The sequence below is a fragment of the Calonectris borealis genome, chromosome W (genome assembly GCF_964195595.1).
Source record: "Calonectris borealis chromosome W, bCalBor7.hap1.2, whole genome shotgun sequence".
NCBI lineage: Eukaryota > Metazoa > Chordata > Aves > Procellariiformes > Procellariidae > Calonectris > Calonectris borealis.
The window spans coordinates 32292657-32312454 of record NC_134351.1 but is presented as its reverse complement, the minus strand read 5'-3'; the positions used below and the strand labels follow the sequence as shown (position 1 = coordinate 32312454).

The following is a 19798-nucleotide window of genomic DNA, read 5'->3' as shown; positions in this document are numbered from 1 at the left end:
TGGTATAGAATAAGGGGTGGATACTGTCCCAGTTTCGGCTGGGATAGGGTTAAATTTCTTCCTAGTGCTGTGTTTTGGATTTAGTATGAGGAGAATGTTGATAACACACTGATGTTTTCAGTTGTTGCTAAGTGCCCTCCTAGTCCAAGGACAGCTCCCGTGCCTACTGACTGAGCTAGGTACACAAGATGGGAGGGAACATAATCAGGACAGCCAGCCCAGCTGGCTAATGGGGTATTCCATACCATGTGACGTCATGCTCAGTATATGAAGGGTAGGCGTGATCCAGGAAGTACCGATCGCTACTTGGTTATCGGTCAGCGCGGGTGGTGAGCAATTGCATTGTGCATCACTCATTTTGTATATTTTATCATTATCATTATTATTTTCCCTTTTCTGTTCTATTAAACTGTCTTTATCTCAACCCACGAGTTTTTCTCACTCTTACCCTTCCGATTCTCTCCCCGTCCCACTGCGGGGGGCGGGGGGAGTGAGTGAGCGGCTGCGTGGTATTTGGCTGCCTGCCAGGTTAAACCACGACAAGTTTGAAGTGTAATATTGGTACTTATTGCTTTCTGGTGCATGCTATCAAATATATTCAGTAGAACTGCATTTATGAAAATGCTTTTATCACAGGGGACAGAACCCTCGAGGAGGACCGAGCTCTCCTGTTGATCAGCTTCACCTCTCTGGATCTCAGTTTTCCCAAATATAAAATATTTGTGCAAAAACACTTTGAAAGATGATAAGGAGGATAGAAAAGTTGAGACACAGGGAAAAGAACTTAGCGTCCCTGCAGGGAACATGAATGAAGTCATCTGTGCAGTGTGGTGACAGAGACAAAAAGGTAAGAAAGGGAGATTAAAATGCAGACAAAAAGCTGTGAGGCCATTCTAGATTAATAGTACATTGCCTGGGACATGGCTTGTGTTTGTGATCACTCATCCTAGAAAGGATATTATGGAATCAGGAAGAGTTTGGGGGTCTGTAACAAGAAAGAAAGAGACAGTGAAAATACTGAGATTGTTTCTTCTTGAAGAAGCAAATAGTAGGAGGCATACTAGGAGGAGGAAAATAAACAAGGAGCTAGAAAAAGGAGAGAAGGGGTTAGTAGATACCCAAACTCCTACATCAAAACACAAGATTTTAAGAACTTAGTGAGACTGAAAGATACCGATCCCAAAGCTGAGTCAGTGGGGTGAGGGGGAGAGGCTGGTATACGAATCCATTCCTGCAGCTTATGGACCCACTGGCACAAGACACCAGTTAATGGATAAGGAGGATGCGTAGATCTACACCAGAGTAAAAATAAACAGTCTGAGAAGGAATAGATGTTCATGTTTCAGCATCTCTGCAGTCCTCTAATTACTGGAGCTTAAAAGGGAACTTTCCCAAGCACCAGGTCATCCCAAAAGAGATTTCTTACCTCGTTTGGGGTGAATGAGTGCAGGGCTTTGGTAAGATCGAGGTAAAGATCAGGGCTGCTGCTCTGATTTGTTATAATAGTTTCTTTGTTCTTACTTCACCGAGTGCTCCTGCTCTCCCAGCTCTCGGTGGAGAACAGCTGTACAGGCAGTGGGGTGACACTGGCAAGGAACCTGGCAGGGTTGCAAACAGGGTTGCAAGACATGCCAGTGCACCAGTAAACACCAGTGCATTGGGAAGGAAGGATAGGCCTACCACTACAGAAAGACATGGCAGAGCCACACACAAGATGAAAAAAGGCATAAAACCAAAATTCCCTCTGACAACTAAGTCAGTCATTTTGTGGGCTGCTCCGTGGTGTTTGGCATGACAGATAGTGTCTGAGCACTTCACAGAGTCTTTGTTCATCTCTGCAGCGCTCCTGCTAGGTGAAGGGATAGATGATACAGCCTCACCAGATCCCCCCAGTCCTTTCAAAATCCCTTCCCTCTCCCTCATGATCTTGTGGCTGGACAGATGAGGGCTTGAGACAGAGACTGATTAAAGCCAGAATATCATTTGGGGTTTTCAGCACAACGTACCTGATTTTTTTTTTTTCCCCTCCTGATTTGTAGCTTTTCACCTACTCAAAGCGCAGCTCCCGCTCACTTTGGTAGCATTTGTAAGCACTCAGCATATCACACTCCAGGGCTGTGATCCAGGAGCCCAGCAAAGGAGGGAGACCTTATTCGTGACCCTTTGTGGGAAATCTGGTTTTAGAGACTTGGCACATTTCACGTAAGAGTGTAAAGGTCTCAGTTCTCTAGGACAGCCCCGTGTTGTATAACCACAAGATCATCTTTCCTCCTGTGCGCTATGCTCCTCTGTTCCCTACATGACTTGCAACTTCTGCAAGAAATCACGTACTTGGGCTTCTGTTCCTTCGTTGCATAACCCTGATTCATCTCCAGCATAGGTCCATGCTGGCCCCTGAATTACCAAGCAAAAGGGTTTACATGAGTATGTCATTAAAAACTGTTTTGTAGCACATAGGTTGCAGGGGCTCGAATTAGGCTGCAGTAGCTGTATTTGAGAGCTTGGCAAACCAGCTCTGCTGTTTTTTTCTAATGTCAGTTCCCTGCAGTTTTAACAGAGGAAAATGCACTATTAAGAAACCCCAGTGTGGCCTGGCACAGCAGCACCAGCATGGTTCAGGGCCCTCTGAGCACACAGCTCCATGCCACCAGCCTTAGCTACGTTCAGGCCACAGAAACAGTTAGGTTCCTAAATCCCATTGATTTCTCTTCATTGCAAGAAGGCTTCTGGAGCTTCACTCAAAGGTAGTCTGGGACCAGCTGGGGGAGTAACGGCAATGGTCAGTTGTCTTTTGTGTGCGCAAGCCCTGGAAGAGCACGGAGATGCATCATATCGCAGATGTCTGACAGCTATGTCCTCTAGTTCTTTTAACCCTGACTGCCTTTCACTGTCCCTGTCCTGTCTCTTCCTTGTCTTCTTGGATCTGTTCTTCTAGGAACATCCTTCAGCCATTCCTATTTCCCCTCCTGGCTACCCATCCAGTCTGTTTCCCTCATCCCCTTCTCCAGCCAGCTCTAGTCCTCCTGGCTGACCCTGCCTTCTCTCCCTGCTCATCCCTTGCCAGTCTCCTGCCCTCATCAGCCTCAGCCTCGGGCTGCAGTTGCTGAGAGGGATATCACTTAGAGGGGAGGGCTCAGGGTGACAAAATGTGTTCCCAGCACCCCACCCCAACAAAAAAAAATGTATTTTTTATATATATATATGTATTAAATTATATATATATTTTTTTTAAATCGGGCTGAGAGAAATGTCCAGAGTGCAAAATTTCATCCCAAAGAGTAGATATTTGGCAATTGAAAAAAAACTGTCAAAATGCAAATATTTGGGCAGTCACGCTCAGCGAGCAAAGCAGGCAAAACCTTCTGTGGCTCGCAGCAGTCTGCTTTCCAGCAAGGCCTTCGGGAGCCCCGGCACAGGGCTTTGGGGCTGGTCCATGTCTCCACGGCAGAAGGAGCAGCAGCCCGGAGGGAGCTGAATAAAGAGTAAGAGCCAACGAGCATGTGCCTGAGCCTGTCCCAGAGAGCACTGATGCTGCGGTCACCCTTTCATCTCCTTTCCCAGCTCAACCAGGGATCTGGTTTGGCTTTTTGTGCATGCAATGAGCTCCCTCGACCTCCTGTTCCCACCTCGTGTAGTGCTTCCTCCCATGCTCTGCAATCTGCTGTGGCTCCTCGAAGGGGGCCAGGGACAGATGGCTTGATTTCAGCTGATAAAGGGGCTGCCTTCAAAGGAGAAGCGAGGCAGAAGCCATCTGGTCTGGCCTGATATCTTTCTGGCGCTGTCAACGGGAGGCCGAGGAGACAAGCTGGAGCCAGATGGAGACCAGCTCCATTGCAGGGAACACAGAGGGGAAACAAATTCTCCTTTAAAAACACTCTCCTCATGCCTTTAAATGGTGTCTGCTTGCCTTTATTTCAAACAGCTTCTGCCAAGCCCAGTTTACCTCAATATTTAAGGTATGCTCTGGTCTTTGCTCAGTCCGCTGTGCTATGTGAAAGATAACAGCGCTAAATATCTTCAGACGCTCTTGAGGGACAGCTGGGAATGTGGCTGGCATTTTGTGTGCTGCTGACTTTAAGCTCAACGTGGTAAAATGCTAACCATGCTTATCACTTCCCATCCGCAGCGTCTGGCAGTGCTGCAGCTGTCGGACACCTTGCTGAGCTGAGCCCCGGCAGGCAGTGTGGGGCTGGCAGGTTCTCCAGGCCCTTTGCAGCGCATAAACCGCAGCGCTGCAATAACTGAGGGAATCGGGAGCGAGCTTAGCGAATAGGGGAGAAGACGGGAGCTGCTACTTCTGGGAATAAAAATAGTTTTTTCTTTAGGGACCTCAATTTTGCACTTTTTTTTTCAGGATCGGGAGGGGAAGAAGTGTCCCTGCCCTTTGGAGACAGAATAATTTCTAAGTCACGTTTATAAAAATAGGTGACTTTCCTTTGTCAGCTCCTGTGCCTTCGTCTCAGCTTCCCTGATTAGTCACATAATGAGGATATTTCTAATACAAACGTGTCAGGGGAGAACGGGAGCCAAACAGCGCTTTATCAGAGGAGAATCTGTATCTCCCCGGATGCTAATTAGTCATGGAGACACAGGTGTGGGGGGCAAGGCGAACTCTTATTTTTAGAAGCCGAAATGATTTGTGCCCTCACAATTCCTCACACAGGGCTGGAAAGCCGTGCCAAGGTAGAGAGCGACTTAAGAGCTCCCTCGGCTTTCGCATCCCCACCCCTCAGACATGTTTGCCGTGCTGCTGCTCTTGCTGCTGTTTGCGGGGTTATTTCTGTCACAAGCTTGGCTAAACAGAAACTCTCTCTTTATAAACATGGAAATCTGATGATTGAGCTCTCCATCTCTTGGGACAAGTTCAAAGCATTGCGCTAAAGAGAAAAGGGCTGCTGAGCACTCGGCTTGGCAGCTTTGTTTTCTCTACTAGTGGAGAAAAATCAGTAAGGTTTTAACGCTGGGATGCACCTTTGCAGGACGGGCAACTGACCTCTCAGGCCACGCTTGGGGCAACGTGCTGATGACTTTGAACTGGTGTTCAAGCCTGAGCATGGCGAGGTGAGGACAAGAGCAGTCCTGCTTGCCCGGTGCTGCCCTCTCAAAGCCATTAGTGTTGCCCACCAAAATCCTGGCTGAACCCATCGGCCTGGATTGTGGGGTCAGGAGGCAGCACTGGGTGGGTACGAAAGCATGGGCTGTGGCAGAGTCCCCTGCTCCATCCAGGCTAAGCTGGTGTCCACTGCTGAGATCCCCACCTGTCTGCAGCGTAACAAATATGCTTGGTGTGTGAGCCTTGGGCAGCTGCTCATCTTTTGGGTTGTGTTGGAAGAGTCTATATTTTTAGATTTGTTAAAGAGCTTTGAATGCCACTGGGCATCCATTATTATTCCTGAGAAATCTCTTGAAACCTGTCCTGGAGTGGTGGGCCCCCACAGTGCTCCTTCAGGGCTTTGTTTGGATCCTGCTTTACAGCCTGTCTCCTTTCCTTGGTTTTCTCTGCAACCTCCTTCCTGGGGCCAGAGGTGGCTTTGATCTTGGACAAATGCACAGGTATTTGCTTTTCCCTTAACATCCTGACTGTTTGCATTTGCAGCACTCCCAGATCTTCAACTTCCCTAGAAAGCAGGGTGCCGAGTCCTTGAGATTTCCATGCTGTTGACTTTAACTCTCCTGAGGCAGTTTTGGCTGAGTAGCTGAAGGGAGATGCGGTGATTCCCTGCTGAAAGCCCTCACAATATCCCTCCGAGCCCTTGCTTGTGAGTACAGGCTGAGTAAACTTGGAGGCGTACAAACTCAGCTTGTCTAGAGAGCAAACAGCCTGCCCAGGGTGCCTTGGGTTGAAGGGTAATAGGTCTGGCAAATGCAAAGTAGGTGTGCGATGGAGAGGGCATCCTGTGGTTTAGACATGAATCCAGAGGCTGAAAAAAAGTCTGCAGTCTTCACACATCTCATTTTCATTCCAGAAAAGCCTGACATCAAGCTGACACTTGGCAGGCGGCGTTGTCAGTTGTGTGGGTCTTGCCATTGACTTGAGACCTCAGTCAGAGAGCCTTCAGAGCCGGACACCCCTTCCCTCAGAGAGAGGGAGGATTTACTAGGTGCAGGAGAAAGGCAGGATGAAGAATGATCGATGGAGGAGTGAACAGGAGGAGCAATCAGACAATCCCCTGTACTCGGCACTGGTGAGGCCGCACCTCGAATACTGTGTTCAGTTCTGGGCCCCTCACTACAAGGACATTGAGGTGCTGGAGCATGTCCAGAGAAGGGCATCGAAGCTGGTGAAGGGTCTAGAGCACAAGTCTTATGAGGAGCGGCTGAGGGAACTGGGACTGTTTAGCCTGGAGAAGAGGAGGCTGAGGGGACACCTCATCGCGCTCTACAACTATCTGAAAGGAGGTTGTAGTGAGGTGGGTGTTGGTCTCTTCTCCCAAGTAACTAGCGATAGGACGAGAGGAAATGGCCTCAAGTTGCGCCAAGGGAGATTTAGATTGTACATTAGGAAAAATTTCTTTACTGAAAGAGTGGTCAGGCCTTGGAACAGGCTGCCCAGGGAAGTGGTTGAGTCACCATCCCTGGAAGTATTTAAAAGACGTGTAGATGAGGTGCTTAGGGACATGGTTTAGTGGGCATGGTGGTCTTGAGTTGATGGTTGGACTCGATGATCTTAGAGGTCTTTTCCAACCTTAATGATTCTATGATTCTATGATTCTATGACAGCTCAGAAAAGGATCTGAAGGATTGGATTAAAGGTGCCAGGGGTATTCCAGGAGCAAAAAGCAAGACCTAATTCATCTTACGTGTATAGGAGTTGAACATGTAAAAATCATCGGCCTTTCTTAAAAAAAGAGTCCTAACTGCTAACTGGAAAAGAACAAGTGGCCCCAGAGGTATGCTAGTAATAGCTGTGACATTGAACCACTGATTGGAGCCCTTGGTCTGTTGAAAGGTATGGATGTGGAACTGTCCCAGCTTTTCCTGCTATTGTTCTTACAGCCAGAGGCTCTGAAAGCTTAGCAATGTCATATTTGCCATGCTGGATCCAGTCCATGGCCTATGAAAGTGATTATCCAATCTCCAGGATGTTGGAGGGAACTTACATCACTGGAACAGGACTCTCTACTGTCATTTGTATTGTGCCAGGACATTTTTGTCAGAATATATAATCTCTGCAGTACTTGCTAGAACCAGCCAACATTTTTAGTGTTTCCTTCAGGCAAGCTTTGATCTCATCTTTCACGTACAGCTGGAATAGCCTAGCTGTGTGCGGAGAGGATCTGTAAACCATTCTGTATATGCCCACGACTGTGGCATTTCAGCAGTGATGGCACCACTTGTCTTGCACTTTCCCAGCCAGTTTCTCCAGGTGTTGGGGTTGTCCATGGGAAGGAAGCACAGTTCGTCTCTGCCATGCGGGAGAGTCTCTGCTTGTCTTCATTTCAGGTGGAAAACTCAACTCTCTCTTTGAAAATAGACTTTTCATCTTTGTGATGCTCCTTTAAAGCTTTGAAGGAGTAAAGATGGGACACACCTTTGAAAGAAGCTTTAAACGCTAACCCACGAGCATGAATTCAGACACTACAAGATCCTGCTGTGGTCCCTTATGAGCAGCACTAGGGCTGTGCAGAGCACTGCAATTTTCTATAGAATGCAGCTACAGCATGTAGCCAAGAGCCTGGGCTCCTGTTTCTGCCTCTGTCCTCCAAACACACCATGACCTTGGCTCTGACACGTGTCTCAATTTTTAATCATTTTGAGGATATCCTCCCTCATGAGTTGAGGTTTAAAGAGCAGTTGTAAAGTTGTTTGGGGGGTTTTGAGATCCTGGTTTGCCCAGATGCCGGTTGCTAAACTGACTCTTACAACAGCTACCAAGGAATTTGTGATGCTTTATTGCCTTAAATACTCATATGTCTCATGTTGCACCTCAGAACTGTGTGTAAAAAAGGAAAGGTGTAACACCCCCATGTATATAACCTTTACAAGGAAGGAAATGTTTTGGTATTGGAGTATCCTGAAAACATACCTCAGTTAATAGCTGGTTTTAAATAGTTATTGCATGCCAGCCGCTTGGCAAGTGCTGCAAGCAGCGGGGAGTGCAGTGTGGCATTTCTCTAATTTGCAATGTTAATGATCCAATTTAAGTCATGTAAAGTTAGCACAAGATACCAAACCTATAAATGCATGCGATAATAGTGATGGCTGGTGCTTATGTGCATGAGAAGAGCCTGAAGGGAAATAGGATGTTAAATATACTCTATCATGATTGAAAGGAAAGGACCAGGGGCTGCTTGTGCTGCTGGTTTCTCGGAGGGAAATCTTAACAGAAATCATGTAATTACTCCCATTTTTCTTCATTGTCCCTCAGTTGCTTTTCCAAAGTATTTGGTCTACTTACTGAGTTGGTGCTTCCTCTGTTACCGTAGACTCCCAGGATTAGTCATACATCATAATCTAAAAAAAGGGACTTTCTTCCTTGTGCTGCAAATGTCATTTTTGATTAGGAAAACAGACCTCTGAAACATCTTGTTCCCTTTCCACAGCTTACACCTTTCTGTTTGCTGCATTTTGTTCAGCATGAATGTGGCAGTTGGGCAGACCCTTCGTGGCCGGGGCTCCAAGAGAGCGTTTCAGCGCAATTGAACCAGTTCTGGTTCAATTTAATTAATGACTTGAGGTTTTAATCATGCAGCAATATTAACACTGCTGGCTTTTCAATTGCTGAAAAAATGGCTTCAAATACTGGTTTGTCTTACAATTATAAATGAATCGGGTTCAAAATCTGGATCCTGTAGTGGATATTGCAGGCCTAATTTGTTACTGTTAAATAAGATCTGTTCAGCATTTGCTCAGAAAAGAAAACCAGCAATGTTGTAACTGGTGCATTGACAGAGCTAGTAGAAAGTCAATAAACAGTTGTTGTTTATTGCTTTTTTGAAACTGAGACAGTAGCTATCAGAGTGTATTTCAGTGCATCAGTTGCTGTGTCACCAAAATGCCATTTATTTTCACTTTGGTACAGGGTGGCAATGCTGAGATAAGTGGTTAGTGCTTTGGATGCAGCAGCTTGCACATGTTGATGAAAAGCGCTGACCACATCTTCCTGGGGAGCCTTCTGCTCTGGTCACCATATGATTCTGGAGTTCCTTCAACATGTGAGACTTAGAAAAAAGATGGTTTTCTTCAGCTCACCCAGAGAGAAGGTGAAGGCCAGACATGGTCCTTGGAAGTGGGTAGGGGAGTTTGGAGAACCTCTCGTTCCTGGGATAAACTGGTGTTCTGCCTAAATGAGTCTGACTTAAAAGCAGGCTCCTCTCTTATTAAGACACATGGGGGAGAGGGACCTAAAAAGAACAGGGATCTTATCAGCTTGCACCAAATCCAGATCAGGCTGCCCCAAAACCAGATCAGCTCTGTTGACTTTCTGTGTGACAAATCAGTTTCTAACCCACGCTTAAAATCCTCTAGCAACAGCAATTCCATAACTTCATCAGGCAAATGCGCAGCTCCTTAGCCTTACCTCTGCAGTTTTACCTGATATTTCCTTGCAACCCTGCTACAATTTAAGGTGATTATTTCTTGTTCTGGTGATCAGAAACATGGAAAAAAAAATTAATCCCTTTTTCTCTCTGGTAGCCCTTTCTGTATCTGAAGATAGCTATTATATCCCTCCTTAGTGTTCCCCTTTCTTCTCTGAACAACCCCATTCTTCCAGTGTTCCTGGATGGTTGTAGCTTCTAGCTTTTATCTATAGGACTGCTGAGGGGATTACATCTTCCTTGAAATAATGGGCTCCAAAACTGAATGTTTAAGCTGGAGCCCAAGGGATGCGGAGGAGAGCACGAGAGAGTCTTTTGTGAGGTTTGCAGGTTCCATTCCTGCTGTACATGTGACACTTTACTTTCTCTTGCCAAACATGCCATTACTGACCATTGTTCAGCTATATGGTGGATGCTGTTTCTCACATAGAATCATAGAATCATTAAGGTTGGAAAAGACCTTTAAGATCATCGAGTCCAACTGTTAACCTAACACTGCCAAGTCCACCACTAAACCATGTCCCTAAGCGCCACATCTACACATCCTTTAAATACCTCCAGGGATGGTGACTCAAACACTTCCCTGGGCAGCCTGTTCCAAGGCCTGACCACTCTTTCAGTAAAGAAATTTTTCCTAATATTCAATCTAAACCTCCCTTGGCACAACTTGAGGCCATTTCCTATTGTTCTATCACTTGTTACTTGGGAGAAGAGACCAACACCCACCTCGCTACAACCTCCTTTCAGGTAGTTGTAGAGCGCGATGAGGTGTCCCCTCAGCCTCCTCTTCTCCAGGCTAAACAGTCCCAGTTCCCTCAGCCGCTCCTCATAAGACTTGTTCTCCAGACCCTTCACCAGCTTCCTTGTTCTTCTTTGGACTCGCTCCAGCACCTCCATGTCCTTCTTGTAGTGAGGGGCCCAAAACTGAACACAGTATTTGAGATGCGGCCTCACCAGTGCCAAGTACAAAGGGATGTTCACTTCCCTACTCCTGCTGGCCACACTATTTCTGATACACAGATAGACAGACTATGCACATCTTGGTTCCCAGTGTTTTTTTTAAGCACTCTGTGTTTATAGATATTTCATGTTTATATTGTAGTGGTACCTAGAGGCTGCAGAGGTCTGTTGTCCAAAACACTGTGAGATCGTGTTTTTACATACCCACCTGTGCACATCAGAGTCCCCTCCCCAGAAGCCTACCGCCTACAGCTGCATTTCTCAGGATAACCTAGTGCAGTACAGCTTGAGGCAGAGTGAATCTGCAAACAGCATATAATTTTCCATTCCCAGGGCAGAGAGACTGAAGGCATAAATAGTTATTAGCAGGAGCAATGTTCTAGCCCGAGAGTCTGGGATGACAACATAGGAATGACAGAAACTTCTTGGTGACCTGAATGTACCCCCTGTATTTGGGGTGCATGTGGTTTCTCACTTGTTTTTCTGCTCACTAAGTCAGTCTCTCATGCACAGAACATGTATCAAATTTTCAAACTCAATGTTTGATGTGGAAAAAAAGCAAAACACTTGGGCTTGTCCTTTCTTGTTAGCATTTGTTTGCAGCGTGTGATTCCCATGGGCAGCTTCAGAAAGCAGGAGCCTGCTGGGCTGCGAGCGCTTGCTGTAGGCTGTCACACGTGTTGGTACCGAGACTTCCAGCATCTTTAAGTTAGGCAGAAGACTGCAAGCACATCATCAGTTGGTACTGGAGAGAGACAAAGGTAGCTGGGTGATATTCCTGAGCAGTCAGCTCATAATGATTCAGCTGCTGATGATCAGACCAAAGCCTCTGAACTTTGGAGAGAAGTGGTGGGTAAAGCCCTGTATATTGGGTCTTTCCTTGAGATTGGAGGGTAAGGGCAATCTTCCTCCTCTGCTTTATCAAAAAGCAGAGCTGCTTTAATGATCGTAGAATTTCCCACAGACAGCAGAGTGGAGAACATTTTCTTAGGGCTGTAAAAATGACTGCTTTTTAGGACTGGGAAGGGTGGGCAGATAGAGACATCTCAGTTTCCAGCTATGTTTTTAAGGGGTGGCTGAAGGCCCATTCCCTTCCATGTGCACTGGGGTCCCAGAGGAGTTACGGGGTGGAAAGCGGAGGCTTGTTAAGCTTGCAAGATGTCAGAGGTGTTGGCTGTGAAGGAAGGCAAAGGAAGCTGCACTTTCCAAGGTGCTACAAGGGTGTGTTTGTACCCAGCACCCAGCTCCATTGCTCAGGGTGTAACTGCACAGTTTGCTGGCTGTTTGGGGCTATTTCCCACCATAGTGAGTGTGGGCTACTGGGAGAGGCAGGCGATAAGAGTAAAAAGACTGTTGACCTGGTGCATTATGGCAGATCTTGTGTTTCTTGCTAAGTAAGTACTGCAAAAAGGAAAGGGGGGATTTTCTCTTTTTTTTTTTTTTTAAAAAAAAAAACCAGAGAAAGACTAAAAACCCTACTGAGCATGCCATGTTCCTTAAACCCCTGATTTCAGTTTAAAGTGGTTTCAGCTTCTCTCTGTGCCCCTGCATACTGAGGATTCACAGCACTCTTGCTTCATGAAGGTTCACTGTAACTAATTTCTGATGTTCAGAAATGGCACATTGTACACACTGTAGGACACAGATGTACCTAGCAGGAGGGCAGAGTTTTCAAAGTCCATTGTGTCGAGCCTATAGAAAAAAACAAACTAATAAGGAACCGCCCCACCATTCAAATGCTGCAGTTGCCCATGCCCAATTAAGCTCTGAGCATGTGGGAAGAAAACTTTGATTAAACTCTGGCCTCAGCCAAATGTTCACACAGTGGCCTGATTGAATGTATTTTTTCCCTAGGAATAAAGACATAAGGAAGCCTCAGGAACAAAAAAAACCCTTAAATGTATTAAATTCCCAGAGCCATTTAGAGCCCCTGCAGCCACATCTCAGCACTTGCCTTTTGATTGGGAGTGTTGTGTTCCCCTCCCAGTGAACAGAGAGAAATCACAGACTACTTACTATCCATTTCTGCTCTTTCACATGGGTACAAATGATGTTTCAACAAGAAGTCTGAGGTCAATCAAAAGAGACTTCAGAGCCCTGGGAAGAATGCTAAAAAATTCAGGAGCACAGGTAGTGTTTTCCTCGATCCTCCCAGTAATGGGGGGAGACTTCAGAAGAAACAGGCGAGCCCAGGATATCAATACCTGGCTCCAGGACTGGTGCCTCCACCAGAACTTTGGGCTTTTAAACCATGGAAGAGCCTTTGAGAGACAAGGTATGCTGGGACCTGACAGGATCCATCTGTCCCAATGGGGGAAACACTTCTTTGGGCGTAAGCTGGCGGGGCTGATTGAGAGGGCTTTAAACTAGAATCGATGGGGGAAGGGGATACCAACAGGAGAGCTGAAGGTAAGCCAAGGGTTGGCATGGCATTGCCTGGGCGTGGCAATGCTAATGGGAACATTTATGCTGCTCCAGGGAGCACTGAGGGCTTAGGAGCACATCTGAAATGCTTGTACACCAACACATGCAGTATGAGAAACAAACAGGATGAACTGGAAGCGTTGGTCAGTCCCCAGAGCTATGATGTCGTTGGTATTAGTGAGACTTGGTGCGACCCAGATGGAGCCCCTACGCAAACATACATCTGTCCAGGTCTCCGGCTGCAGGGAGTGCCTGAGCCTGTCCCTTGTACAGGAGGGCAGCAGAGACGACGCCTGTGTGCGCTGAGACCAGGTGGATGATCTGCTCAGCCTGGTGGCAGAGCTGAAGGAGGAAGTGGAGAGGTTAAGGAGTATCAGGGAGTGTGAGAGGGAGAGAGATTGGTGGAGCCACACCCTACCATCCCTGAGGCAAGGGCAGCACATGGAGGCTCCACAAGAAGCGGAGGAACCCCTGCCCTCTTGCCACCAGGCAGAAGGAGGGGACCCAGGCGACAGGGGGGAATGGACACAGGTCCCTGCTCGGGGCGCCAGGTGAACCTCTGCCCGGCCTCCCTCACCTCAACCTTCCCACTTGTCCCTACACAACAGATATGGGGCTCTGGAACTTGAGGGCCAGACAAACGAGGACGCAGATGAAGGCCCATCCAGGGGGTAGCCCGAGACGAGGCAGTCAGCCCCACGCATTATGACTGCCTCCGCTAAGAAAAAAAGGAGGGTAATTGTCATAGGTGATTCCCTTCTGAGGGGGACGGAGGGCCCAATTTGCCGGCCAGACCCATCCCACAGGGAAGTCTGCTGCGTCCCTGGGGCCCGGGTTAAGGACATTGCTAGGAAGCTCCCTGGTCTGGTACAGGCCTCCGATTACTACCCACTATTGGTTATACAGGCTGGCAGTGAGGAGGTTGCAGAGAGAAGTCCCAAAGCGATCAAAAGGGACTTCAGGGCACTGGGGCAACTGGTGGAAGGATCGGGAGCACAGGTAGTGTTTTCCTCGATCCCTTTAGTGGCAGGGAAGAATACTGAAGGGAACAGGAAAACACACCGGATCAACACGTGGCTTAGGGGCTGGTGCCATCGGCAGAATTTTGGCTTCTTTGACGAGGGGGAGGTTTACACGGCACCAGGCCTGCTGGCGATGGACGGAGTTCAGCTGTCTCACAGGGGGAAAAGGATTCTTGCGTATGAGTTGGCGGGGCTCATCGAGAGGGCTTTAAACTAGGTTCGAAGGGGGAAGGGGATAAAACCAGGCTCACTAGAGAAGAGCCTAGGGACGGCACGCCATTGTCAGGGGAGAAATCGGTAGCCCAGCTCAAGTGCATCTACACCAATGCACGCAGCATGGGCAGCAAACAGGAGGAGCTGGAAGCCATTGTGCAGCAGGGTAGCTATGATTTAGTTGCCATCACGGAAACATGGTGGGATGAGTCTCACGATTGGAGTGCTGCAATGGATGGCTATAAGCTCTTCAGAAGGGACAGGCGAGGAAGGAGAGGCGGTGGGGTAGCCCTGTATGTTAGGGAGTGCTTCGACTGTCTAGAGCTCAATGATAGTGATGACGAGGTCGAGTGCTTGTGGGTAAGGATGAGGGGGAAGGCTAACAAGGCAGATATCCTGCTGGGAGTCTGTTATAGACCACCTAACCAGGACGAGGAGGCAGACGAAATATTCTACCAGAGGCTGGCAGAAGTCTCCCAGTCGCTAGCCCTTGTTCTCGTGGGGGACTTAAACTTTCCGGATGTCTGCTGGAAATACCACATGGCAGAGAGGAAACAGTCGAGGAGGTTCCTGGAGTGTGTGGAAGATAGATAACTTCCTGACGCAGCTGGTAAGCGAGCCCACTAGGGGAGGTGCGTTGCTTGACCTGCTGTTTACAAACAGAGAAGGACTGGTGGGAGATGTGGTGGTCAGAGGCCGGCTTGGTCTTAGCGACCATGAAATGGTAGAATTCTCGATACTTGGTGAAGTAAGGAGGGGGGCCAGCAAAACCGCTACCATGGACTTCCGGAGGGCGGACTTTGGCCTGCTCAGGACACTGGTCGAGAGGGTCCCTTGGGAGACAGTCCTGAAGGGCAAAGGGGTCCAGGAAGGCTGGGCGTTCTTCAAGAAGGAAGTCTTAAAGGCGCAGGAGCGGGCTGTCCCCATGTACCGCAAGAAGAACGGGCGGGGAAGGCGACCGGCCTGGCTGAATGGGGAGCTCTGGCTGAGATTCAGGAAAAAAAAGGAGAGTTTATCACCTTTGGAAGAAGGGGCAGGCAACTCAAGAAGAGTACAGGGATCTCGTTAGGTCATGCAGAGAGGAAATTAGAAGGGCAAAAGCCCAGCTAGAACTCAACCTGGCCACTGTCGTGAGAGACAACAAAAAATGCTTTTACAAGTATATTAATGACAAAAAGAGAGCCAAGGAGAATCTCCATCCTTTATTGGATGCGGGGGGGTATGTTGCCACCAAGGACGAGGATAAGGCTGAGGTACTCAACGCCTTCTTTGCCTCAGTCTTTAGTAGTCAGAGTGGTTATCCTCAGGGTACTCAGCCCCCTGAGCGGACAGGGACGGTGAGCAGGATAAACCCCCCATAATTCAAGAGGAAGAAGTTAATGACCTGCTATGCCACCTGGACGTTCACAAGTCTATGGGGCTGGATGGGATCCACCCGAGGGTACTGAGGGAGCTGGCGGAGGAGCTTGCCGAGCCACTCTCCATCATTTACCAGCAGTCCTGGTTAACTGGGGAGGTCCCGGACGACTGGAGGCTTGCCAATGTGACGCCCATCTACAAGAAGGGCCGGAAGGAGGATCCGGGGAACTACAGACCGGTCAGCCTGACCTCGGTGCCGGGGAAGATCACGGAGCGGTTGGTTTTGAGGGTGCACACGAGCCATGTGCGGGACAACCAGGGGATCAGGCCCAGCCAGCACGGGTTCATGGAAGGCAGGTCCGGTCCTGCTTGACCAACCTGATGTCCTTCTATGACCGGGTGACCCGCCTAGTGGATGAGGGAAAGGCTGTGGATGTGGTCTACCTGGACTTCAGTAAAGCCTTTGACACTGTCTCCCATAGCATTCTCCTAGAGAAGCTGGCGGCTCATGGCCTAGACAGGTACACTCTTCGCTGGGTAAAAAACTGGCTGGACGGCCAAGCCCAGAGAGTTGTGGTGAACGGAGTTAAATCCAGTTGGCGGCCGGTCATGACCGGTGTTCCCCAGGGCTCAGTACTGGGGCCGGTCCTGTTCAATATCTTTATCAACGATATGGACGAGGGGATCGAGTGCACCCTCAGTAAGTTTGCAGACGACACCAAGTTGGGCGGGAATGTTGATGTGCTCGAGGGTAGGAAGGCTCTGCAGAGGGACCTGGACAGGCTGGATCGATGGGCCGAGGCCTATTCTATGAGATTCAACAAGGCCAAGTGCCGGGTCCTGCACTTCGGCCACAACAACCCCATGCAACGCTACAGGCTTGGGGAAGAGTGGCTGGAAAGCTGCCCGGAGGAAAAGGACCTGGGAGTGCTGGTTGATAGCCGGCTGAACATGAGCCGGCAGTGTGCCCAGGTGGCCAAGAAGGCCAACGGCATCCTGGCCTGTATCAGAAACAGTGTGGCCAGCAGGAGCAGGGAGGTGATCGTGCCCCTGTACTCGGCACTGGTGAGGCCGCACCTCGAATACTGTGTTCAGTTTTGGGCCCCTCACTACAAGAAGGACATGGAGGTGCTGGAGCGTGTCCAGAGGAGGGCAATGAAGCTGGTGAAGGGCCTGGAGCACAAGTCTTATGAGGAGCAGCTGAGGGAACTGGGACTGTTTAGCCTGGAGAAGAGGAGGCTGAGGGGAGACCTCATCGCGCTCTACAACTACCTGAAAGGAGGTTGTAGCGAGGTGGGTGTTGGTCTCTTCTGCCAAGTAACTAGCGATAGGACGAGAGGAAATGGCCTCAAGTTGCGCCAAGGGAGGTTTAGATTGGACATTAGGAGAAATTTCTTTACTGAAAGAGTGGTCAGGCCTTGGAACAGGCTGCCCAGGGAAGTGGTTGAGTCACCATCCCTGGAAGTATTTAAAAGACGTGTAGATGAGGCGCTTAGGGACATGGTTTAGTGGGCGTGGTGGTGTTGGGTTGACGGTTGGACTCGATGATCTTAGAGGTCTTTTCCAACCTTAATGATTCTATGATTCTATGATTCTAAATCATTGTCTTGGACAGTAGACACCTTGACATCGATGATCTTAGAGGTCTTTTCCAACCTTAATGATTCTATAATTCTGTGATTCTATATATATATGCATGTTCAATTTAGTTTCTAGCTTCTAGGTGGGAAGAAGTGAACATATTTGAAAGCCAATTTTAATTTTCACTATGGTGCTAAATAGAGACAGTTCAACAGGTTTGAAGCATGGTGTGAAAGGACTTTAAATATTTTCATCAGTGCTGGAGCTGCCTGAATTGGTGGTTTGTCTATCTGAATCCTTTGATGTGCTGTACCATAGAGTACAACACTACCTGGATTAGCTTGTCTGCAGGTAGGCGTGATGGGGCGGACTCCATGTTTGGGGAGCTTTGGTTTTTGGAGGGATTTCAGTGACAGTGAAAGGTGCTGTGCTGACAGATACTGAAATTAAATCTTTCCAGTTAGGCACAAAATAGGCCCAGATTGGGAAGTACAGACTTCTTCATTCCTCTCCAAGAGGGACCAGAGATTGAATTCTCCTACTCATTCAGTCCTCGTTTCTTCTGAGCTGGACTTTCACACAGCTGGTCACGAGCTTTTTAGTTTTAATCATGAGGTTGACTGGTCCTCTTGGAACTCAGCTGAAACTGTAAATGTGTTTCATACAATGCCCCGAAGAGTCATCACATTGTCGTGGTTTAACCCCAGCCAGCAACTAAGCACCACACAGCCGCTCGCTCACTCCCCCACAGTGGGATGGGGAAGACAATCAGAAGGGTAAAAGTGAGAAAAACTCGTGGGTTGAGATAAAGACAGTTTAATAGGGAAAGCAAAAGCCATGCGTGCAAGCAAAGCAAAACAAGGAATTCATTCACTACTTCCCATCGGCAGGCAGGTGTTCAGCCATCTCCAGGAAAGCAGGGCTCCATCATGCATAACGGTTACTTGGGAAGACAAACGCCATCACTCCAAATGTCCCCCCCTTCCTTCTTCTTCCCCCAGCCTTATATGCTGAGCATGATGTCACATGGTATGGAATACCCCATTGGCCATTTGGGTTAGCTGTCCTGGCTATGCTCCCTCCCAATGCTGGGGTTTTTTTAAGCTGAATGTCCTTGACTAGCAGGGTACTTAGCAACAACTAAAACATCAGTGTGTTATCAACATTCTTCTCATACTAAATCCAAAACATAGCACTATACCAGCTACTAGGAAGAAAATTAACTCCATCTCAGCTGAAACCAGGACACACATGAAAATGGTTTCAGACTACTGCCAGCCCAGGCTGAATTTGAACTGATGACCTACCCTCCATATTATATTTCCAGTATCATCCGTCATATAAGTCAGATGTTGAAGTCTGGTGTTTCCAGAGGTACTTTTAGCATACTAAACGTGCTTCCAAAGTTCTGTGTTTTGCCCCTAGGTTTCAGCCGTTCAAAACACCAGCATGTTCTCTGTTCCCTCTGAATGCGGGTGGCAATGGACTCGCCTAACAGCCAGATAGAGAAGAGACTGCATAACTTTTATCTAAACCATTCTGTTTTGTTTCATTTTCTTTCTTAACAGGATCCAACAGCTGCATCTATTTTGGACAGAGATTGTGATACGAGAGAGGGAGAGACTGTAGCCATGAATTATAAGCCGTCCCCACTTCAAGTGAAAATAGGTGAGTCTTTGCTGATGGAGAGTGAAAAGGCTGAATCCAAGGTCTGAAATATGGTGAGGTGCTCGTGGGATCATATGCAGATCTCCATGCATGTGGCTGAGCATGCCAGCTCAGCTCAGACAACTCACAGAGCAGTTTATCAGTGTGATTCTGCTGCTCAGGGAACTGACCTACAAACATGCAAGGACCCTTTATCTTGGGCTGCAGTAGAGGAAGGAAGCTATGCCTTGAAAGGAAGGCATAGCTTTTTAAACCTACAGATTTTTATCAAGCTAAGATTGAGGCTTGGCCAGAAAAAGAATGAAGATAATATAGAGGGACTGTAAAAAGAAGAGAAAACAGGGTAACTGCAAACAAAAGGGAAAGGATCAGAGATTTGGACTACCAGGAAAAGATAGAGCTGTGTTACTGTGAGGTGGAGGGTTTGTAGGTTTGTAAAGGTACACACAGAAATACTCGTGCTATTTCTGAGCGATATTTTTGAAGTTCTGGGAGCAGAATCATCATATTAGCACAATACTCTGCTTCCTCACAAGGCTAATGCTTACAAGAGGACAGCAATCCACATGTGGCTGTCTTGCCTCCAAAACCTGAGCCACTATTGTTCCACACAGACTCACGAACCTGACGAGGGACAGGTCAAAGGAATAGTGTGCGTTTTGCTCAGAGCATGGATAAAAAATGGGAATCTAAGTCTGGAAAATTTCCCATAGAAGCAGGAAGCAGTCCCATGGTTGTCCTTCACATCAGAACAAATGACATCGACAGGATGCTGCTGGAGCTGGTTGAGGTTGACCTGTTGGAGTGGGTCCAGAGGAGGACCACGAAAATGATCAGGGGGATGGAACACCTCTTCCATGAGGAAAGGCTGAGAGAGTTGGGATTGTTCAGCCTGGAGAAGAGAAGGCTCCGGGGAGACCTTATTGCGGCCTTTCAATACTTAAAGGGGGCTTCTAAGAAAGATGGGGACAGACTTTTTAGCAGGGCCTGTTGCGACAGGACAAGGGGGAATGGTTTTAAACTAAAAGAGAG

General features: G+C 48.0%; 1 protein-coding gene across 2 annotated transcripts in view; it reads left to right on the top strand.

The window, feature by feature from the left end:
- The window catches only part of LOC142075101 (protein FAM219A-like), a 156888-nt gene that overhangs the window by 76868 nt on the left and 60222 nt on the right, over positions 1-19798 (top strand). For both annotated transcript variants that reach the window (XM_075136125.1, XM_075136124.1), the window contains exon 2: positions 18667-18766. In XM_075136125.1, the coding sequence (XP_074992226.1) occupies positions 18667-18766 (100 nt within the window). The remainder of the gene's footprint in view (positions 1-18666; positions 18767-19798) is intronic.